Here is a 24,785-nt window from a genome sequence, read left to right on the forward strand (position 1 = left end):
GCATGCGTAGAAGCAACTTCCAGTGTTGCTGCCCAGTTCCAAAATGGCCGCAGCGTGACTTCTGGTTCCGCGCAGCTGCCAATCCCGGATTTTTGAATCTGGAAGTTGGCACCTATGGTGGGTGGACTAATGTGTGGAGATCAGAGGCGGGGCCAGCAGGATGCCCAACACTAGGAGCAGGGCCAGGCCCCATTCCTCAGTAATCTCTCCTTTCAAAAAAGTAAGGGGCTCTTGTTATCTAAAGCACCTACCTTTTTAAATACAAAGTTAAGAGTGAAAAGTTGACAACTCTTAATGCAACTCTGTTATAAAACTTTTCCTCCACTCAATAAAATCTACTTTTATTTTTTCACAAGATGAAACTCATTCACTTTATCCAAAATCCCAGGATTAGAACTTGAAGAGGATGGATCAAATCTTTTCCCTCCAACTTGTATCAAACAATATTGCTCCTTCGCTAAGGATTAGGATTGTATGTGGCAAAAATATATATCTGGTTGTTCATAAGAGCATGTGATATGCTCTTATCTTGAGACCAGCTTTTGAATCCTCTTGAAATTTCTCACCAATATATCCACAGATACGACAGCAGAGGTCGCCTAAACCAAATGTAACAAAACCTGAATTGAATCAAAGACTGGTTTCATTCCATTAACTGCGGCCCTCCAGATGTTTTGGCTTACAACTCCCATGATCCCTAGCTAACAGAACCAGTGGTCAGGGAAGATGGGGATTGTAGTCCAAAACATCTGGAGGGCCGAAGTTTGGGGGTGCCTGCATTAAGTCAATCAAAGGGAAGCCTTTGCTTCAATATACATTGAAGCAAAGTGGTGGTGCTGACCTTTAAAGCCCTAAACGGCCTCAGTCCAGTATACCTGAAGGAGCGTCTCCTCCTCCATCGTTCTGCCCGGACACTGAGGTCCAGTGCCGAGGGCCTTCTGGCGGTTCCCTAACTACGAGAAGCTAAGTTACAGGGAACCAGGCAGAGGGCCTTCTCGATAGTGGCACCCACCCTGTGGAATGCCCTCCCACCAGAGGTCAAAGAGAACAACAATTACCAGACCTTTAGAAGGCACCTTAAGGCAGCCCTGTTTAGGGAAGCTTTTAATGTTTGATGGATTTCTGTATTTTAATGTTTTGTTGGAAGCCGCCCAGAGTGGCTGGGGGAACGGGAAAGAAGGATTCTGCCCTTCCATTGTATCGAAGATGGAGCTGAATCAGATAGGAGTATCTTTATCCACACAAAAATGTTGTAGCTGGTTACCAAGGGCCCTAAAATATCACCAGATGGTCCTAAATGCAGAAGACTCATCACTACCCGTAAAAGTTCTGCTGGGAGGATTCTTTGATATGTTTAGTGGGAGAGGTCAACCACAGAGAATTCTCCTTTATAAGGAGTCTCAATGTGGAGTGTCTCACCTGCAGACGTACTGTTGGGTGTTTCAGTTAAGACATATTCATCTAATCTGGAAAGAAACAGCTATGCTGTGGGTGGAGCTGGAACCTGGGTCTGCAACACCATCAATTACTGCACTGCCATTCCTTTCTTCTTTGCAACATAACAATAAGAACTATTCTCACCCCCTCACCCCCCCCTTTTTGCAGGCTACCCTCAGGTTGCTATTAAGATGCAAACTGAATCAGATTTCACCCCCATCACTGCACACAACTCAAGATACCCCTGGCACACTCTCTGTTTGATTCAAACTTTACAGTACACATTTAGTGAACAACAGCTGAAAAGATGGAATATGAAGCCATCGTTCTCTTTTTTTCACATCCCAGATTGACAGCAATCCCACCAGGATTCCCTCTAGTACTTCTCTAGTTTGAAATCTTATGGCCAAAATCTTATGGTAAATGTCAAGGTTTTGAAATGTCAGCATTGCATTCTTGTTCTTATTTTCCTCTAAGTCTGTTTGCTCCTGCCTTTCCTTTCACCCGCACCTTAGTTTAAATCTATATGCCTATACAATCTGCATGCACACAGTAACCTTAATTTGCACGTAAATGAGATGTAATTACATCTGTTCTATTTGTTCTTCTGAAATAATTTTAGAAATGCATTTTAACCTTGGTTTTTGCTTCATCAAATTCGGTTAATTAGCAGCTGTTTATCTTTGCTTTTTAACTCACTGGATATCTCATTAACTTTATTGCTCCTTGCTGAATTCTTCCACAATTGCGCTGTAATTCTAGTTCTGAGCTATGAAAAATTGGATGTAATAGTACTGAATGCCATTTCAGTCACCAGAGCAATTGAGAACGGGATTTGCATTTCCACATCTTTGGATGTTAAATATTCCTCTTTTCATTCAACTCACACTTTGTACATTTTATTTCATAGACATTTAATGACCTTTCCCCCCTTATCTCCTGTCTGTCAAAGATCATGAAATTCCATTGAGAGACTGACACAATGGTAAGATGGAAAAGAGAATGTATGGGAATAATGTATAAAAGAAGAATTTATAACTCATTTCTCCTCCAAGGCCTTTGCTGCCATTGACGCCCGGTTATTTTTAATATCTGTTTAAAACATTTTTGGCCTGACTTTGTAGCTGCTGGATTTATTGCTGTTCAGAGCAACCCAACACACACACCCCTTACACCAGGCAGAGGGGGCAGGCATTGGAATGAGCAGAGGTATTCCTCTGTTCAGTTCTCCCAGCTAAGCCAGCTTCCTGTCGTCCACTAGTCATATGGGTGAATGGGAGGCAATGAAAATCCTCCAAATGACGCATTCTGAGGGCAGGGAGGAAGCATGGCTGAGCCAAGATGCAGCGGATCCTAAGACAGTTTCACTGCAACTGAATAGCAGCATCGGACCCAATTTGGGCTGGACCACTGTGCTCAGCCTGGACCTATTGCAGCAATCAACCTAGATTGGGTCCAATAATCCTGTTCCCCACCTACCTTCCACCATGGGCATTATGAGCAGCAGGGTTGCTCCACACAACTTTGCTGGCAGTGGTGTGTGTGTGTGTGTAGGATTATACCAGTCATCCCCAAACTGTAGCCCTCCAGATGTTTTGGCCTACAACTCCCATGGTCCCTAGTTAACAGGAGCAGCGGTCAGGGATGATGGGAATTGTAGTCCAAAACATCTGGAGGGCCGAAGTTTGGGGATGCCTGGATTATACCCTAGTTTCCCACTAAAGTATATACAGACTAGACTCACTGGACCCTTAGTTTGGTATTACCCATGAATTGTTCCTATATACTTTTCATAACTTATGGTGCTGTTCTCTTGGTCTATGGTGGGTAGCAGACCTGGGTTCATCCAATGTCTGAACAGGGCCCTCCATACGTACAGTCACATAGCCTGCCCAAGACATTTTGTTTCCCAAGGTGAAGGACTAGACTCATTCCCTGTTCCACCTGCAGAAGCTGACTGGCCTAACAGTTGAATGCCGGCCATATCCCCACTGTGGAAGGATGTGTGGATCCAGAACTGGCCTCCACAGTCACTTACGGACTCATTGTTAAAACCGTGTTTATGGAAGACAATCTTACTCGGCTATGAGTGATTGCCAAAGAAGAAGAAGATTACCTTCCACCACAGTATAACTTAGAAGGTGAAGGGAAGGCTGCATGCCACACATTGGTCTCTTTCCAACTCCCCAGCATTTGCTGCCTGAAGCAGCCCCCTTCCTTTTCCAGTAAATGCGCAGAGATTGGAGGCGGAGCCTGAGGGCTCCTGAGATGCTCCTCCTCTTGGCATGCAATTGCTGAACACATGAAAGAGAGGGGTAGGCAATGAATGGAAAAGCATTTCATCTTCTCCAGAATAAAGAAAAGCTGTTATCTTGAGAAGGTATTTATTGTTTAATCAATTTGTGGTGCCATTTCCATTTAAAGTTGCACATATCCATCCACTCAATAGTGTTCCTCTCTGCAGAAAAGTGAATTTCTCATATTGACAAATTAAGAACTGCCAAGTGGGCAGGTACAGATTGCTGAAGAAAATAGAACTGTGTCTATAGCAGTGACTGATTATCTGCTGAAGAATTGCATGCTTTCTTCTGGAAGTAATAACAGAAATAATTTTATTAGACTCTTATTCTAAATGTTGAGGATTGGGGGGGGGGCTTAAATGCTATAAATTAATGCCTGTGGCTGATAAAAAAGACATTCATCCTGGATCTCCTGGGTGTGGAATGAGTTGCGATTTGCAGAGAGAAAGAGAAATCCATTGCAGGATTTTAAGTTCCCCAGATTTCCATGACAAATGAAGCAATTATTATATGTCAAGTATGCAAACAGTAATCCGTCAACATTTCAGCTTATTAATTCTAACCTTTGCCAGTCTGTGTAACATATTTATCACATTTTATTGCTTGCTGATGAAAAAGCAAGCTTTGTTCTCTCAATTATCTTTGTACCGCAGCCAGGGGTGAAGGAAGGGGGGGCGGTTCTCCCCGGGTGTCATCACTGAGGGAGGTGACATTCGGCGCACCACCCACCCACGACTCCCGAGCCTACTCCGAGCCTTTCCCCCCTTCCCCCTTTGTTTTGACAGCTTGGGGGAGGCATGGGAGTTGTGGGCAGGTGGCGTGCCGTTGCCCCCCACTCCCGGACTGCTTCCGGGGGGGGGGAGTCTCCCCTGAGCTGTCAAAAGGAAGAGGGAAGGGAGGAAGGCTGCTGGCAAACCGGTGTCACTCCCTTTCCCCCCCCCCCGCCGCCCAGGAAGCAGCCCGCCATGGGCAGCTCGCTCCACCCCCATGGGCATCTCGGCCCCATGGGACGCTCGCCCCACCCCCATGGCCGCTCTGGGTGACGGAGCAGCTAGCTCCACCTCTGACCGCAGCATCAGTGAAAAAGCACCTGAAGTTTGTTCCAGACCCCATCCAGGTCTATAGAGCTAAAACTGTAGCCCAACTGTTGCTTGGCATTCTTATTTGAGCAAGGAGTATTGATGGCACACTCTGGAGAGGGAACAATACAGTTTTTGGAGAATATTTCTGGGATCCCCTAAATGTGTATTGAGAACAGTTCTAAACCTTGAAGTCTTTTTTGAGCTCCCTCCAAGCTCATGCCTAGGACACTAGTGTCAATTACTGGCTTTGTAGCCATTTTAGGAAATCTGCACAGTTGATTGATTCATTTTTTTACAGATGCAGTTTTTGAGGTGTTTTGTGTGGAAAGATAAATGAGAAAGCTAAAAAAGCATACATCAGGAAAAGAATTCAGGAGGTGGGTTTTTCAATAGTTAAAAGCCTCTTCCTTCTTGATCTTGTTCCCTGGTAAGCTTGGGTTTCTGTATTTACAGGTATTTTATTTATAAAAATGTTTGTATACCACTATTCATTAAAAAGATTAAAGTGATTTACAACAACATACAAAAATACACACACACACACCCCAAAAAATAATGCCAGAGATCTACTGTTCCAGGTTAGTGTACACTAGGTGATGCTTAATTGCCTGCATAAGCGTGGTGGAATAGAAAAGTTTTTTAGCAAACTAGTTTTTAAAGACTAGAGCACATTTTCAAAGACTAAAACAAAAGGAACCTGTGAATCTCTATTGGTAGAGCATTCCTCAGGCAGTGGCAGACTTGGGTACTATGGCACTCTGGGCAACGCCAAAATTTTGTGTCCTCCCCCCCCCCCAGCCTTTGCACTGCCTTCCCAAACCCGGCTAAGCAAGGCACCAGGTTGTGGGAAGAAGCTGTCAGGCTTCTGTCAGTGTCCCAGAGCCCTCCCACCTCATTTCCGAAGCTGAGAAAGGGCACTGCTAGTCACAGGGGACAATTGGGTTTCTAGCAACAGAGACATATCCAGGAAAAACCCCAAGCTACCTGCCTCCTCCTTCAGAGGGAGTGAGACCCCATCCCAAGTTATCGGGTAACTTGCCTGCTATTCCTGTTTGGATAATTGGAAATACTATCAGATGAATAAGGAGCTAAACTTACTTAGCCTTCCTAAATTTTGAAAATATTTTATGTTGGCATGCTGTAATTCTCTGCCAGAAGCATAAATGGAGGCTTGAGTTAACTGGGTTACATTGGAAAGGGCTGTCAAGAATCTCTATGTTATGTTGTGTGTGTTACTGCAAAAAAAAAAAAATGAATGGAGTTAGGAAGTATTTGACGCTCTGACTGTTAAAGCATTTAGCTGGCCAACTGATGGGTGCTATGGTAGAATTCTGCATAAAGGGAAATAGCTTTTTAAAGAAGTTTGGTAATAAAGAGGAGAGTTCAGTGTGTTTGAGATAGATATACATTTTGTTTGCATTATACTGCATGCTATACATCATGCTGTTTGGGGGTCTGTTACTCCAGATGTACGGGTATTTTATAATGGCTCTGTCACCATATAAGTAAACCCAATATGATCCATCAGCAGGAAGGTTTATCACAGTCCGCAATGCTACTGAAATGGTTCTGTTTCCTATAGGATGAATTTGGAATATGGCCTGGACCCTGCAATCATATGGCACTTAGGATGGCTTATTGGGGTTTTGAAACTGCTTGGGGTCAGGTCAGGATATCTCACTAAGTGCCTCCTCCTTTATAAACTTGCTCAAGACTTAATCGGTGTCAAAGGGTCTCTATTCCACTATCATTAGAGATTCAGCTGGTGAACTAAGGGACACACACTGCTTTTTCACTAAAACTTTGGAATGCCATACTTATTTAGAGCCGTTAGGTTCCATTTTTTCCTATGAGTTCAGGTGAACTCTGGTAACTTATTAGTATAGTTGGGCTTTTTATGCCTAATGATTTGCTGATCCTGCTCTTTTTACTGGTTCTTGTGTTTGTTAGGTCTTTATTTATTTTAGTGAGCACTCGTCTGTGTTTTCTGTTCTTCTCTGGGCATAAAATTTTAATGGAAAAGTAAAATACAAGTTGAAATAATAACAACAACAACCATCTTTGATATGGTCTTGCATGGAAATACAATCAAGAAGACCTTTCTAATTTGCAACCTTCAGAAAAGGGCCAGTCAAGAGCAGGGTCCCATAGGGCAGTTTGTGGCTTTGCTCTCTCTTTTTCTTAGCCTGTTGTTGAAAATACTGAGGATGATTCATGTATTTTGTATAACCAAGATGTTGGAAGGAATTGGCGGCTCAGATGATATTTACAGAAGAGGTGCAGGTGGGTTCAAGGGCAGAAGCCATCATTATATCAGGCAACTCTTGTTTACAGGGAATACAATATCAGTATGCCACAATACAATATCAAATGCCACAAGAAGAACCTAGGAAAGAAAATAATCCGGGCAAACACTCCACCAAGGGTTTAGATAGAAACTGTCTTAGCTTAACAATGCCATCTAGTGTTGAATGTATGGCATGGGATATAAATAGAATTGATGGTGCTTATCTTGGAGTTTTTATTTTTCCTCTCTGATACTGTGTAAAATAAATTAGATACATTAAACCAAAACTTTACTGGTACCAAAAGAAAAAGAAAAAAGAAAGACCAATATAAATTGCAGGATATACATTGGGGGGAAAAACATTGTCTATTAAAATCTAAGTGGTAATATAACAAACTATTTTGGGTGGCAATTTAATTAGCCATAATATGGGTACTTAATAATACAGGTGACTGTTTAGCTTGCCACATTTAAATGTCTTTGTTCTCAAGTACTTACTTACTTACTTACTTACTTACTTACTTACTTACTTTTCCAGCAGTGATATGGGTAGTAGCATCCTGTTCTGTCAGCTAAAAGCAGTGCTATATTTCTAGAAAAATGGGTACCAGAACTCACCCTGAAAGCCTTCTTTGTTCTCTTATAATGGCAATGGTGCCCATCTGAGAGGCTCTGGAACTGAGTTCCGGCTGAAAAAAGCCCTGGCTAAAAGTAACAAGAAATGTTACTTTTAAGTAACAAGAAAGTAACAAGTATGGTAATAAAATAATACTAACATCCCACCCTCCCTCCTAAAGAAGCTCAGAGCAGCTAACAACAATCTTACACTAAAATCAGCATGAAAATAACAATTAAAACACACCAAAACAACAACAACAACAACAACAATAAGATACAGTATAGTGTGCAGAGAACAGACATTCAAGGTCCCACTATGTGCCAGAGGCCCAGACAACATTGTCACCTAAAGGAAACAAAGCATGATGGATAACGAGAACTTCTTTGAGAGGGAATTCCAAAACCAGGGTGCTGCCACCAAGAAGGCTCTGCCCTGTACCACCCTTGGGGGCCATTGCACCCTTGGGGTCATTGGGAGAACCATTAAAAGGTAAATGACCCCTGGACGGTTAAGTCCAGTCAAAGGTGACTATGGGGTGCGGCACTCATCTCGCTTTCAGGCCAAGGGAGCCAGCGTTTGTCCACAGACAGCTTTCCAGGTCATGTGGCCAGCAGAACTAAACCGCTTCAGGTGCAATGGAACACCATGATGGAAACCAGAGCACACAGAAACACCATTTAACTTCCCGCTGCAGCGGTACCTGTTTATCTATCCTTATCTACTGGCGTGCTTTCAAACTACTAGGTTGGCAGGAGCTGGGACTGAGCAACAGGAGCTGACCCTGTCATATGGATTTGAACCACTGACCTTCTAATCAGCATGCCCAAGAGGCTCAGTGGTTTAGACCACAGTGCCACCCACATCCTAGTCCTAGCCACCAATCTTAGAAGCTGAGATGGTATGTAAAAAAAAAAAATTCTTTTAACTTCTACTGCCTAATGTTGTTTCATCACCACATTTTAGTGGTCAGATTTTGCAATAGAAATGATGATGCCCACAAGATCGTAACTATGTCAATATAAGCCATGTTATATTTCCCGGAGGGTATCCATATAAAGGACAGGTGTGCAAGTGCCATTATGGAACGGCAACATCTAGAAAAGAACAGAACAGCCAAAGAACAGCAGCCAAAAGTAACACAGAGGTGAATGTCTGATGTGACAGGAAAAGATGTCAAGTGAAGGTAGTCTTCTGCCAAGTCGGGAGAGAATTTTGCATTGTATTACAGTATAATCTCCCATTTTAAGTCATACTCCCTCACACCTTCTATTTCTCCTTCTACAGACTAATATCTATCAGCACTAGATGGCACTACAATGCACTGTATTCAAGATGAGCGGGGGTAGGGCAAACAGCTCCATACAAAATGAAAACATACATAACTCTGAAGGGGACTTTTGGGCTAAGAGCAAAACAGCAATTATTATTATTATTATTATTATTATTATTATTATTATTATTATTATTATTATTATCTCCAAACATTCCTTTTATTTTAAGCAGTATCTCCTTAACTGTGGATGCCTCGTTTCTGCACCACCAGAGAGACAAGCACCGTCCAGGGCCGGCCCTACGGCCAGGCTGGGTGGCCCAGGGAGCCATGGTGCCTGCCCCCCAGGGGGGGCGCTGCGCCCGCCGCACTGGGAAACAGGGCAGGGCGGGGGCGCCGGAGGGATCCGTCGCACCACGGCGCCAGGGGACCAAATATACTTAAGACGGCCCTGGCCTACACTTTATGGTTTACCACATGGATGTCATTCAGAACAGCCTTTGTGTGGTATCCGAATCATACACACATGGTAACATATATGCCACTTTCCACATTATACTTCTGCCTAGTTTGCCAGCATCAGTCTCTGAAAAGGACTGTAACACAATATAATATGAAATGGCACCGCCAGACAAGAAGAGGGGACTTCTCTGCAAACTGCTCCTCAACATTTCAGTGAAGAAACACAAACCTCTTTCCTCATTCTCTCTCTTCAATCGCTTAGCAAGATCTCCATTCCAGAAATTCCTGCAGCTTAGTCCCAGCATACCTTAGAAGTCAAACTTTCCCCCAGATCCTTTCAAAGGTCATTTGTTTGCTCAATGGAAGATTAAAACAAAAATAAATCCCTTCAGAAGGCGAAGGGTGTGCTTATGTAAGGTAATCCAGCAGACACAGAGTAAATTGCATTCTCCTGGATGGGATCCATACTTTGAATACCAAACACTGGACATGGCCCATTGCCCAGGTGTAGGACTAGTGCCAGTTCCCAAGCAGGACATTGATATTCACCGTGTTATTTTTAAGATTTGCCTGCCACAGTGCATTTGAGTTTCAAACGATCAAGGATGTGGGTTGCATGAGAGAGTCACCTCGTCTCCTGCTACACATGGGCCCAGCAACTTTAGAAATGAGGGGCTGTGATGTTTAAGACAGATGTCCATCTCTGGCAAAGAAAAGATTGGGAAGATGGCATCCAGGAAGATAGTGTCAAAGATGTTGGCTTCAAAGTGTTGGAGCGTATGCAGGCAGCCAGTTCCATTGGGGCTCCCTGTCAGCGCCAATCAGCTGGTCGCCAAGTAGCCCCACTTGCTGCAGAATAATCAGGAGCATGCGCTAAGCTCCCAATTGTTCCTTTATAGCAGGCATCCCCAAACTTCGGCCCTCCAGATGTTTTGGACTACAATTCCCATCATCCCTGACCACTGTTAGCTGGGGATCATGGGAGCTGTAGGCCAAAACATCTGGAGGGCCACAGTTTGGGGATGCCTGCTTTATAGCCATGCCTTTAGCTGCCTCACCCCTGACTTCACACATGTTGGCATGATGGTGGAAGAGGTTAGAGGGAAATGGTTTCATGATCCAAATTAATACAGTACTGCTGCCAAGTCTAATTAGGCCCATGTGCTTGAGGTCGCCCAATACAGAAATAATAATAATAATAATAATAATAATAATAATAATAATTTATTTATACCCCACCCATCTGGCTGGGTTTCCCCAGCCACTCTGGGCAGCTTCGAGGAGGATATTAAAATACAATAATCTATTAAGCATTAAAAGCTTCCCTAAACATAGAAATTACAGTCTATAGCAAAACTATGTTAGGTACAAGTTTGCCATCTATGTTCAGAATGTTTTAAGAGTTCTCAAAGGACAGTTCCCCTTTTCCGGGGGGCTGCATTGTGGGAGGGGTTCTAGGACCTCACAGCAACCCGGCTGTGGGCAGAGGGATGCTGCCCATGTCATTAGGACACCCAGCCGTGTCATGCCCCCCCAGCTGACCAATCGGGTTAGCCGGGGGCGTGGCCACATGCTGTTTAAACTGCAGAGCGGCTGGGAAGGCAGCCTCCATTCATCCCCTTTGTCGGATCTCCCAGCCCGCCCACCCTCTTTGCTTGCGTTGCTTGACTATGGCCTTGCTATGACTAATGTCGGTCGCCTGGTTGTTGGGGCCAGGTAGGAATTTTTCCACTGGGCAAATTGGCACCAGTCATTGGATTTTCACCTACCTAGTTGCAATCATCACAACTTTGTAAGGTTAGGCATTGGATAAGCCTTATTATGGGACCCAGGTGGTGCTGTGGTTAAACCACTGAGCCTAGGGGTTGCCGATCAGAAGGTTGGTGGTTCGAATCCCTGCGATGGGGTGAGCTCCCATTGCTTGGTCCCAGCTCCTGCCAACCTAGCAGTTCGAAAGCACGTCAAAATGCAAGTAGATAAATAGGAACCGCTACAGCGGGAAGGTAAACGGCGTTTCCATGTGCTGCTCTGGTTTGCCAGAAGCGGCTTTGTCATGCTGGCCACATGACCTGGAAGCTGTACGCCGGCTCCCTCGGCCAATAATGTGAGATGAGCGCGCAACCCCAGAGTCGGTCACGACTGGACCTAATGGTCAGGGGTCCCTTTACCTTTTTAAGCCTTATTATGGGAGGGGAGGTTGTTGCCTCCGCCTGCCCCTCCTCATTAAGGGTATCCCATTAAAGGGATCCAGGGGTGTGGTTCCTATTCAAACCCTGGGCATGGGCTTGGGCCATGCCACGACCCCATCGGTGACCCTGGGGGAGCTCTTAATTGATGTATATCATAGGGCTCCCCCTATCAGTGGTTGACCCTTTCAAGACTTCCTGCAGATGGCCAGGAGTCAGGATATAATCTTGCTTCACCCAATCGCCTAAGCCAAACTGCTCACATCCGTAACCAATACAATTGTGGCCTTATTTATCCCTTTAACCCAACCTATTGTGTCTGTGTGTTTTATTTCTGTGGGAAATGCGGGGCCCGGGGCCTCAGCACGCAATGATAGCCTCTTACCTGTAGCAACAGGGAATGTAAGCTGCATGGTGTTTTGTCTGAGCCTAATGTTTTGCAAATTAATCTCTCATTAAACTGGTAATTAGCTAGTGTTTTGCCTTACCCACTACCCTGGGGCAATTTGCATGGCAACCAGTCATGTAGTGATTGTGCAGTCATAGAATTGAAGATTCTCTCCCCCCCCCTTTGCAAAAGCTTATTTGCTTTTGCTACATTATTTTGCCACGTTATTTAATGCATCCTTATTTAAAGGTTGTAAAACAAGAAAATCCATACTAAAAGCTAACCTCAGAATGTGTCAAATGTTATCAATAAAGTCTTACATACTGAAAAATGTGCAAAACTAGCCTTACTTATGACAAGTTGCATTCAAGCAAGATCCTTTGATATATTCACTTCGAAATGCTTTATGGAAAGTGATTCATAAATGGAAATTAGTAAATAAAGAAATAATAATATAATACATATTTCAGTTCTGTTCATTTTGTCCATCACGGTCTGGCACTAATCCCTGGGTATTTTCTGTACATTTTCTTCACCCTCTGGCTTGTTTGTTTGCTTTAAATAATGCAGATTTAATCCAAGTGAAGATGTCTAAAGTGGGTGGTATTCTACAAAAATTTACTCAGACCAGACCCATTGAAATTAACGGACCTAGCTTGGTCAAGTTCATTAATTTCAATGGGTCTATGCCAGGCATCCCCAAACTTCGGCCCTCCAGATGTTTTGGACTACAATTCCCATCTTCCCCAACCACTGGTCCTGTTAGCTAGGGATCATGGGAGTTGTAGGCCAAAACATCTGGAGGGCCGCAGTTTGGGGGTGCCTGGTCTATGCTGTGTAAAACCTAATTCAATACCACCTTATATATCCATACCTACCCCAATATATGAAAAGGAAAAGAGAAAACTTTGAGTTGGAATTATGAAAGATCTTATTATAGCAAATATTCATGAATACAAACTATGGATTATGTCGCAGGCCATGCTGCAGTCAACCCTACCTATCAGCTAAAAACAGTGTTGAATTTTGTTCATTTGCAAACAGTGTATAAACTGGATACACCTTTAGGCACTGAAGCTTAAGAGTAAATGAATCCAATGCACTTTTGTTTTTCAGGAAATGAGAACAGCTGTCAAATCCCCCATCTACTTTAGAGCCAACAGCCAAGCAAAGGAATCTATATCCCTACCGTGTTTCTCATATTTTAAGTCATCCCTACAAAATAAGCCATGGCAGGATTTTCCTGAGTTGAAGAAATATAAGACATACCCCAAAAATAAGCCGTAGTGGTGGGAGCAGGTCTGGATGGCGCCATGGAAGAGGAAGATGCCTGTAAGCGCCCGGAATCGGCTGCTGCTGCCCCTCCAAAATGTCCAGCAGCATGCACCGTGCCAAGCGCTGACCCGGCGGCGGGACGCAGCAAGAGCCGCAGCGCGCGCTGCTCCGAGCCCTGACCCGGCGGCGAGACCCGGCAAGAGCCTCAGCGCGCGCCGCGTGGAGCCCCGACCCGGCGGGACCCAGCAGCGTGCCCTGCTGAAGCGCCGACAACGCGCGCAGCAGCCGCCAGTTCCGGGCGCCGAGCCGCGACAGGAAGAGGAGGGACGCAGCGGGACGCAGCTACAACGACAAAAAACACCCGTCCGAGCCTTCATTGGCCGCCGCGGCTGCCACTCACTGGTCCCTCCTCTTCCTGTCACGCGCGCTGCAGGTCCCCGCCGGTCTCGCTGCTGGGTTGGCGCTTGGCGCTGGCGCTGCGGGACGCAGCAAGAGCCGCAGCGCGCGCTGCTCCGAGCCGGGATCCGGCAAGAGCCTCAGCGCGCGCCGCGTGAAGCCCCGACCCGGCGGGACCCAGCAGCGTGCCCTGCTGAAGCGCCGACAACGCGCCCAGCAGCGCAGCAGCAGCCAGTTCCGGGCGCCGGATAGGGGAGGTACCATACTGTATTTTTTAAAAAAAATAATAAGACACCCCCCGAAAATAAGCCATAGGCTTATTTTCTTGAGAAAAAAAGATTATAAGACATGACTTATAATATGAGAAACACGGTAGAAATGAAATCACTGCTTACCAGTATTCCACGATGCACCCAGCATTGCAAGCAATATTATTTGTCCACCCCTGCAAAATAAAAATCCCAGAACAGCTTTGTTGATGCATTTAGTTTTGCTGACTTGCTGTTAATCAGTTCCAAATCCATAAATATTACTCAAGCACAGAATAGTCTGTTCGTTCCTTTAGGATGATTCCAAGGACCCAAGTGAAACACAGTGGCAGGGCGGGGTGTGTGTCTGTTTTCCCCCACTCAAAAATATTACAATCTGTGAAACTATACTTCATTTCACTTGCAGTTATCAGTATGTGGATTTCCATTAAAAGTGTCAACTATCTAATGGTTGCAGGATTGTTTCCTGAAGCCCATTCCTGAACTGGGTCATCACCACAGACTGAGCAAAAAACCTGAGCACATTTTAAAAATAATTATCCAGATAAACAGCACTGTTATTTAGAACCTCAGACTCATAATCATGTTAAATATGCCACTAGCCTCTTGACTCCAGAAGCCCCCATATTGACCTGGCAGAATGTGAAAAGAAGAAGTGTAGCACACACAGCAAAACTTTGCTGACCACGATTTAAATGGATGATGAGGTACTCACATCAGGTATGCACACCAGGCTGGGAGCTCCGGAAGACTCAAATGCCATTTTTAAAAACTGCCTAACCTCTAGCCTAATTGAGTCATTGAATACACTTTGTAATTTGATTCATTCTAGAGCCCTCAGGGAAGCCTAAAAGCACCTCCACTCCTGGTCCATTATTAACTTCCAACATTTCTCCAATAAAAATAAGGATAACCTATTCCAGGGGTCTGCAACCTGCGGCTCCGGAGCCGCATGTGGCTCTTTTACACCTTTGCTGCGGCTCCGGAGCGGATACGAGGGGAGGAGGCGTCTGAGCCATGCGCCGCCTGAGCCATGCGGCGGCGCCCGCCACGCCCGCCAGACACTCGCACGGTGCCCACCGCCGCCGGAGCACACAGCTGCGGCGGCGCGCTGTGCGCCTGCGCCCCGCACGGCGTCCACCGGCGTCCACAACTCCGCTGTGCGCGTGCGCTGTGCAAAAAGAACGCAAGGTGACGTTAGCAGCCCAGGGAGCATGGTCGGCCCCTCCCTGCATCAGCCCCTCCCCACCGCATTTCTGCAGCCAATAGGCTCAAGGGGGGGGCGGGAGCGGAGTTATTTATTCTTTAAAATGGGCGCGCTTCTTCCCCCCCAGCAGAAGAAAAGGCTTGCGGGCTCGGAGCGCGTGTTTGCTGCTGCTGCTCCTGCCTGTGGCCTCCTGCCGGCCTGGTCAGGAGATTGAGGTAGATGTATTAATCAATGGGTTGATTCAATATGAGGAAATTTTATAAGTTCACTTGATGGGAGCAACACACATGAAACCATACAGGTGTCTTAATAAGGGAGTCAGAGTTTTGCCCATTCCCAGTAATCATAACGCAGTGGTTGCTGGTTCCCATTCCCAGTACAGTGGAACCTCGGTTTATGAATTTTCGGTTTACGAACGCCGCAGACCCATCTGGAACGGATTAATTCATTTTCCATTACTTTCAATGGGAAAGTTCGCTTCAGTTTATGAACAGACTTCCGGAACCAATTACACCCATGCTTCAGTTTATGAACGCTTCAGTTTAAGTACTCCGCGGACCCGTCTGGAACGGATTTATCCACTTTCCATTACTTTCAATGGGAAAGTTCGCTTCAGTTTATGAACGCTTCAGTTTATGAACAGACTTCCGGAACCAATTGTGTTCATAAACCGAGGTACCACTGTAATCAAGGCAGCCCAGACTCATAAGGCAGTGGTTGCTGGTGCCCATTCCCAGTAATTAAGGCAGCCCAAACTCAAAGTTATTTTTATAATGACGAGGATGACATTGGGCCCTCATTATTAATTATTACTTACATCAGGCACTGATTATGATTTATGGTACACTGGGGCCCTGATTAATTTTCTATGGCATTTTGGGGCATTGATTATTGGGCATAGCAAATTTTGCTATGGGGCCCTCTGATTTCTAATTACGTCCCTGTTTTGCGGCTCCCAGGTTATTTTTTTTCTTCGGAAACGGGTCCAAGTGGCTCTTTTTGTCTTAAAGGTTGCAGACCCCTGACCTATTCCATAATAAGATGAACAACAAGAAGAATATAATGCCCCAGCCACTCTGGGCAGCTTCCAATACAGTCATACCTCGGTTTAAGTACGCTTCGGTTTGAGTTTGAGTACTTTCAGTTTAAGTACTCTGCGGACCCGTCTGGAATGCATTAATCCACTTTCCATTACTTTCAATGGGAAAGTTCGCTTCAGGTTAAGTACGCTTCAGGTTAAGTACAGACTTCCGAAACCAATTGTTTACTTAAACCGAGGTACCACTGTTTATGTATTAAAATAATAAAACATTAAACTTTTTTTTTAAAAAAGCTTCCCTATACAGGGCTGCCTTCATATATCTTCTAAAGATTCTATAGTTACTTATCTCCTTGGCTCAGGGGTCACATAACTCCATACCTTCCAACATTTGTCCGATGAAAATAGGGGCACCTTAAGGAAAAGTGGGACATTCTGGGATCAAATCAGAAACTGGAAAGGCTTCTGTAAATCCGGAACAGTCCCTGGAAAATAAGGACACTTGAAGGGTCTGATTATGCTAAGGTTGTCCACCAGACATCTGCACAGAGGACCATACTTACATTCCACACACCATTGAACTCACTACTTGTGGCAGGGAACAAGAATCCTAGTGCCCTGGCCTGCCTGCTTGGATGCCCTGCAGTGCTCTGGAAGAGTTCAGAAAAGGGAAACCAAAATGGCCAAGGGGCTGGAGCAACTCCCCTAGGAGGAATGGTTTGAACATTTGAGGCGTTTGAGTTTAGGAAAATGGCAAGAGGGGGTGGGACATGACAGAGAGGTATGAAATAATGCATGGCATGAATAAAGTGGTAGAATTCCTCACTCTCTCAGTATAGTAGAACCCAATGTCATCCAACAGAGGCCCAGAGCTGAGCAGTACAGGAATGGGGTGGGGTGTTTCATGTAAGAACCCATGCAACAGCAGAGAGGCATCTTCATGATTAAACTATGATTTAAGTCCAACTGTGGCTTGTCGTGTTAGTACAAATCTGAAGCCAAATCTAGTTTATAAAATGCACACCAATAGTTCAGCATGAGAAATAGTAGAGTCAGCTGCCATGTGATGAAATGGCCACAGGGAGCAGAGATAAGAAAACAGTAAGTTGAAGACAGAAGAACAATTCACCGGCATCTTAAAACTGCAAGATAAAGTACAGCATCAATTTTTGTCGAGAGCGGAGTAGAAACCTGCAAGTGGGTGACTAAATGGATTGATGGATGTGAGGACACTGTGTGGTACAGTTTGAATTCAAATCCTGATATTGTATCATTGATCTACTTCATACCCTTTCAAAAGCTTTACTCATCTTGCAGTGATGGACAAGTTATGAACGTGTTTACTTCAAAAAAGAAAAGGCAAGAGTCTGCATATGGAAAACATTTCCAGTGAAGCATTACATTTATCTGTCTGTGTTCAGCCTCGGTCACTTCACAGAACGAAGTTCCATGACTGTCACCCCCAAGCTCCTATTAAATTTCCTGCAGCTGTTCACAATATTCCTAGCTTCCTCCAAAAAAATTGACTTTTTTTTATAACACTCCTCTGGTGGATGAATGGTGGGAAGCAGCCAGATAAAAAATAACTCAAGCTGCAGTTTGATGCTAGTTATATGCTAGTCAAGACAAATCATAGTTGCGCACACACACATAAAGGAAAGTGTGCGACTGCAACTGTCCCACAAACCTAGTCCCAAGAAGAACTTTGTAACTCTTATATGTCACTGACACAGAACACCTTCACGGTAAGGTAGGAAGGATATCTGTCCATGATCAAGGTGTCAAGATCAAGGTGTCTCCCCTTTGGACCCTTCTCAGCTCCTTCCCCAATACTCTTGCTCTTTTGCCAGCAATCCTTGCATTGAACCAGGGTGGTGTTAACCATGGAAGGAGGAAACTTCCCACTCACAAGGCCATAAGGTGGACCTTTCAGAAGCCTATTTATTTTTTGAATTTCTATCTTCTTTCAAGAACCTGAAAATGGTTTATGGAGACAGTGAATTTTTTGGAGTAAGACAATGTCATGCTTTCATATTGTTTCAGTATTCTATGTGTAAACCCCCCCCCCCAAATCAACTCTGAGTAGTACCCAGTGTGGGTCAGAGAGCCACCATTTTAATTCCTCACAATGGCCCTGACACAGATTCTTTCCAAGGTATTGTGAAATCTAAAAATGGAAGCTTCCAGACTTAAAATGGAAGCTTCCAGATTAAAAGAGTGCTGATGCCTGCTGCAGATGCTGCTGTTACCCTCAGGTAAGTCCACCACTACTGGGAGGGAGCTCATTGATGTAGGCTGGGCCTTGCAGCAAGACCTTCCCTGCCTGTACTTTATCAGTTCTGTAAACTAACTGGATACCTTCAGCCAACATGGAAAAAAATTACAGACATACCTCGACATCCAAACGACTCAACTTGCGAAGGTTTTGACTTCCGAAGTCGACAACCCTAGAAGTCTTTTCGCCCCGCGCACATTCTGCACCTGTGCAGAAGCGGCGTGCGCGGTCAGCACATGCACAGAACGGGCGCTTCGACAACCGAAGACTTTGACTTACAAAGACGGCCGCGGAACAGATCGTCTTCGTAAGTCAAGGTACCACTGTAAAGATTTTTAGGGCTTGCTGATTGTTTTGCTTGTTAGCTGGCTTGGACCCAGATTCTGAGTAATGATTGGTAATTCAGCATTCTTGTGCAATGGCTAAAATAAATATGGGAAGAGTTGTATTTGGCTGTAATGAGATGATCTCCTGTGCCTTCGACTTGGAACCTGCATTTGAATAAAAGTGAGAGGCATTTCCCCATGTTACTCTTATTCATTCGTATAACTTCTCTCATTTTTGCATGTGCTAAAACAAAATTACATGAAAAATCTATTTCACACTCGCACAACTCAAGTTTGATGTTACAGGGTGTCTGAAAGACACTGAAAATGAGAAACTAAGATTGATCAAATTGACAGCAGCCTTCTCATCAATATGCAAGTACACTAATCATTTAATGGACACTCACATATTTATTTTTCAAGGCAGTGTCACAGCTGCTTTGTATTTACAGTGGTACCTCGGTTTAAGTATACAATTGGTTCCGGAAGTCTGTACTTAACCTGAAGCGTACTTAACCTGAAGCGAACTTTCCCATTGTAAGTAATGGAAAGTGGATTAATCCGTTCCGCGGAGTACTTAAACTGAAGCGTACTTAACCTGAAGCGAACTTTCCCATTGAAAGTAATGGAAAGTGGATTAATCCGTTGCAGACGGGTCCACTGAGTACTTAAACTGAAAGTACTCAAACCGAACTGTACTTAAACCGAGGTATGACTGTATTTCCTTTTCTTATCGTCCCCTCCCAAAAAAGCTCTGCGTGTTCTCTAAAGCAATCAGCAAAATTTCAATATTTTTAACAGTCCCATCATTACAGTCAAGCACACAGAGATGCATGAGTATTTACCAGTCCTGTAAGAAGCCATGGTCTTTTTTCAAAAATCATTAGAGGAAAGAAAAATTACAGCACTTAAGGTTTCACAGGCAGAAAATTAGCAGCTTGTAAAAAGGACCCTGCTATTGGACAGCTCCTCATATCAAAGAGGCAGAGATATCAGAAATATCTTAATGGCCCTTCCGTATCAAGCATTTTCTCAAGAGGGGAAACATCTTTCTTGTATCACTCACGTCTGTCTGTCTTGTTATTATCCTGTCCAATCAATACTGAAGATAAATAGCCTTTAATGAAGAAAAACAACCAATACACTCCTAGGCACTTTGTCGGCTGCTAAAACTGGGTTCTTTTTCTGTACAGAAATGCAAAATTAAATTATGTTAGAAGCTTGGTTATGTTCCTCTGTTGTTTCTGGATAGGTCTGAGTGTATTCTTTGCTGTCCTGTGATCAGGCTTGGTCACAGCTTGCTCAATGTCAGCCCCAGACATCTAAGGGCATCACAGACCCGCTACTGCTCAGTCTTGTGTAGCTTGTCCCTCTCAGTAGTTGGACGCTGACCATTCAAGGGTCACGGAATCAGTTAGCATGCTAAAGTCTCATTGCTAAATCCTTGACACTCAGAAGAAGCAAATTTAAAGTTTCCCCTCAAAACCAAACCTAAGGAAGTCACCTCCGTCAAGATCAGTCAGACATGTCTCCTGTTAATAGGGCTCTGATCTTACATTGTGTTGATGTAATGTAAGCTGCTTCCATTACTTCAAGCTCCTACTGTAAAGCGTTTGCCAGTGGTGAATTAGAAGCTTTGACCAAGCTGCATTTTCCCTTAGTTTTAGAGGATGGCCTCAGTCAACTTAATTTTCACTCAGGTGTTGCCCTTCTGCTTCTCAGAAGCAAGTCCAAGAACTGTAGTTCAGCCAGGTGCTAGACATTTGCTCTCAGAAAACAAACTTGCTATTGTTCTTCAGTCTCCTTGCCATTGCTTCTTTCACAGCAGGAATTCAAACTCTTACCATAGCGAAGAAAATACCTGAGATTTATGACTCTGTAACTCCCCCCCTTACTTCTTCATATTATACCATGGCATATATTGCATTCATGCCACCTGGCTCCTCATGACATTGCGCAACATCGCACGGGCAATGTCCGGACATCACATGATGTCATGTCAGGGCCCCCTCAATGTCATGAATTGTCAGGACGACGGGGAAGAGGAAGAGGATTCCAGCAAGAAGTGTAGCCAGGACTACACACCAGGATAAGCAGGGGATGGGGAAAGAGAGGTTGGTGTAGCAGGAAGCACTCACAGGGTGATGGGGGATGGCAAGGAGGTAGGGGTCAATGCCTAGGAACCAGAGCAGCAGGACCCATCACCAGAGCCATAGGGGGCCCTGTCTCCATGAACACGGTGGGCACTGAGGCATAGGGAGCAGTGGGAGGTAAGTTCTAGGAAGCTGAGGCAGGCAAAGGCCCACAGCCCAGCTCCTTAGCTGGCCAGGTGGGGCTTGCTAGCTCTGAGAGGAGGTTGTGAGTCCTCAGCTGGAAAAGACTCAGAACAGGTGAGGGTCACATGCCTTGTCAAGGCCAGATGCTGCAATCAGTATGCCTCAGCCCAGTATACCTGAAGGAGCGTCTCCACCCCCATCGTTCAGCCCGGACACTGAGGTCCAGTTCTGAGGGCCTTCTGGCAGTTTCCTCACTGCGAGAAGTGAAGCTACAGGGAACCAGGCAGAGGGCCTTCTCAGTAGTGGCGCCCACCCTGTGGAACGCCCTCACATCAGATGCCAAGGAAATAAGCAACTACCTGACTTTTAGAAGACATCTGAAGGCAGCCCTGTTTAGGGAAGTCTTTAATGTTTGATCTTTTATAGCAGGCATGCCCAACCTTCGGCCCTCCAGATGTTTTGGACTACAATTCCCACCATCCCTGACCACTGGTCCTGTTAGCTAGGGATCATGGGAGTTGTAGGCCAAAACATCTGGAGGGCTGCAGGTTGGGCATGCCTGTTTTATAGTGTTTTTAATGTTCTGTTGGGAGCAGCCCAGAGGGGCTGCAGAAACCCAGCCAGAAACCCAGTATAATAATAATAATAATAATAATAATAATAATAATAATAATAATAATAATAATAATTTCTTATTATGCCAAGTAAAAAAGGGAAGCAGAGCAGAGGTGCTGTTTCTGATCACCTTCCCACAGTGGTTGGACCACAGCTTGGATGGTCCTGAGATCTCGTTGGGATTGTGCTTGTGCAGTGCTGACCTCCAGGTGCCCTAACCCCTAGATGATAATAATAATAATAATAATAATAATAATAATAATAATAATAATAATAATAATAATAATTTATTATTTATACCCCTCCCATCTGGCTGGGTTTCCCCAGCTGCAGAGGTGGAAACCGGGCCTGGCTAGACTTTGGACTCATTGGCTTGCCAGATTATGCAATAGCATTTGCCATGGGATTGTGTGCACACACACCCCCTGGGGCTTGCTGCCAGATACCCCATGCTTCAGGACAAATAGGCTAGAGAAGATGGCACCTAGGCCATTATCCTGCTCATAGATTATTAGTACATTGCCCTTGAGCTAGGGAACTAGTTGAGCTCATTCCTCCTACCTACCTTATCAACCAACGGTAATGTTAACCTTGTTACACCTATGATCAGGTTCATCTTACAGGCAGTGGAAAAGTAATTAATTTAACAACTGTTTTGAGAGCAACTCTGCCTGGCACTCGTTCAAGATCAGATTAAAATGAGCCCACATACCTTGAAGATGATCCCGCAGCACATATGCCAAGGGTAGCATTGATTGCATCTGGCCTTCTGGATGAGACGAACTCAATATGACTACATTCAGAGGGGGCTGCCTTCACCTGCGAGGTTTCTCTCTCTTCCGGCACTATAAACAAACAACTTCAGCAGATCAGATATACGAAAGGGTCGTGAATGTTTGATGGACAGATCTTCTGAGAGTTAAGAGAGGCTTCCTGGAAGGATTTCACTTAAGCAGAACACAAAATCAGAGTTTATCGCAGGGAGATATCGTTCCCAGAAATGCCAGCATACAGAGTGCCCATTCTAGGAATTGAATCAGAGAACACGACTCTAGCCAAGCTGTGAGGTAAAAAAGAAAGAAAGAAAGAAAGAAAGAAAGAGAAAGATAGATCTGGATTTAAAGGCTAAACTGAAAACCACAAAAAAGAACTGCCAATTGCTATAGTTGAAGTTAGGGAAGAACTGTAAATATTCTCCACATCTCCTGCCCCAAGCACATAGTATGCTTGTTTGGGCTGCAATTCTGAGGTGTTTATCTGGTTATACAATGGCAGTTTAAAAGCAAATGTCACTGTTGCAGCATACCTGTCTCACTCTAAACCAGGCATCCCCAAACTGCAGCCCTCCAGATGTTTTGGCCTACAACTCCCATGATCCCTAGCTAAGAGGACCAGTGGTCGGGGAAGATGGGAATTGTAGTCCAAAACATCTGGAGGGCCGAAGTTTGGGGATGCCTGCTCTAAACTATCTTTGAAACCTGCTGCACATGGAATGCTCCTGTTCAGGGTTCCAGAGTGTCATCTTCCCCACTTCCTCCATCAGTTCAACATATTTTTCAAGGGAGAAAAGGATAACAGCCCTCACGACTTCATGACTAAGGGAAAAGTGAAGGGAGCTCAGAGGCTTTGTAGGTGCCAGGGGAAGACATCAAGAGCACAATTTCACCCATGGGTGCCCTGTTGGCAACCCCTGTCCTATGTATTTGCAGCCTACAAGCCATGCAGCAGATGCGTCATCACCACTTTGTTTTGAGACTGTGTGTGTGTGTGTGTGTTTTAATGCTCTGTGGCTGTGATTCATCCCTGCCTATCTGAGAAATCAACAGCTACAAACATGGCCATCTTTTCAGGGAACCACAAATCAAACAGCAGGCCTGCTTTGCTTTTGAGAGAGCTGGCCCTGTCCTCTGATATTGCATTTCATAGTCCATCTGCACCACCAGCTTCAGATATCACAGGGCACAACAAAACACACTGTCATTATCACTTATCCTGAGAAGTGTGGGCGTAAATAATGGGCCATTTGTGGAACTCGGATAGGTCTCCATGGAAACGCTTAATCACTGACATTTAAGCTCCTGGTGGTACTACAGGGAGCAGCTGACTGACCTATTCTAACAGTTTATCAAGGTAGGAAAAAAATATCAGTCTCTGTTTTGAGCTGCAAGCAGCAATATGCTAAGAGCCCATCTTATTGTATCTTTCTGCTTTCCTCTCTCATCAAGAATAACCTTGAATTTCCCAATCACTCCTTTCTTTGACCATTTCGCATTTGGCATTGCTCTTTATTACAGGATTATATTTGCATTGAAAGAGAACTCTGAAAGCTCAGCCTTTAATGTGAGAGGTCAATGCTCTTGTACATTAACGTAGCCCAGCAACAATTTGCAGAATTTTTATCCTTTCCTAACATCGACTCATTCTGGTTTGTAACACGAGAGATGATTATGTGCAGCTGTTGCTGACCCATTTGGGGTGCAGCCAGGCTTCCTCTTTAAATCAGTGCAATAACTTGAAGTACGTCATAACTGCTGTTTTGGTTAAAAATGGCATTTCTTAAAATCCAAAAGTCTCAAGGACTTGGTAGCATAGGAGAGATCCTCACAACCAGTTCCTGTGTTTGCTGTTTCCTGGTGCCACGTGTCATGTGAAACATATGCCCACACACCCTTGGCAATGTGGAATGTATACGGAGGTTCCCCTGTGAGAGTGACAGCGGCAGTTTCTCTACTTTGCAAACAGATCTATTTCTACTATTGCAAGATGAGAGCTTTAAAGAAACAACAGCTGTTGTGTTTACAGAAGGCATAGGCAAAACCTTGGCTCTCCGGATGTTTTGGAACTACAACTCCCATGATCCCTAGCCAACAGGGCCAGTGGTCAGGGATCATGGGAGTTGTAGTTCCAAAACATCTGGAGAGCTAAGGTTGCCTATGCCTGGATTACAACATAAAGGTAAAGGTAAAAGGACCCCTGGCCATTAGGTTCAGTCGTGACCGACTCTGGGGTTGCGGCGCTCATCTCGCATTATTGGCCGAGGGAGCCGGCGTATAGCTTCCAGGTCATGTGGCCAGCA

At 44.8% G+C, this 24,785-nt stretch overlaps 1 protein-coding gene across 1 annotated transcript in view; it reads right to left on the bottom strand.

Moving 5' to 3' along the window:
- The window catches only part of ANOS1 (anosmin 1), a 140,193-nt gene extending 117,730 nt beyond the window's left edge, over positions 1–22,463 (bottom strand). Inside the window, exon 1 of the mRNA XM_060273484.1 lies at positions 22,422–22,463. Coding sequence (XP_060129467.1) covers positions 22,422–22,445 — 24 coding nt within the window. The 5' untranslated portion in view covers positions 22,446–22,463. The remainder of the gene's footprint in view (positions 1–22,421) is intronic.
- Between the last annotated feature and the right edge of the window lie 2,322 nt (positions 22,464–24,785).

Source organism: Zootoca vivipara, chromosome 4, assembly GCF_963506605.1.
Source record: "Zootoca vivipara chromosome 4, rZooViv1.1, whole genome shotgun sequence".
In the NCBI taxonomy this organism is placed as follows: Eukaryota; Metazoa; Chordata; class Lepidosauria; order Squamata; family Lacertidae; genus Zootoca; species Zootoca vivipara.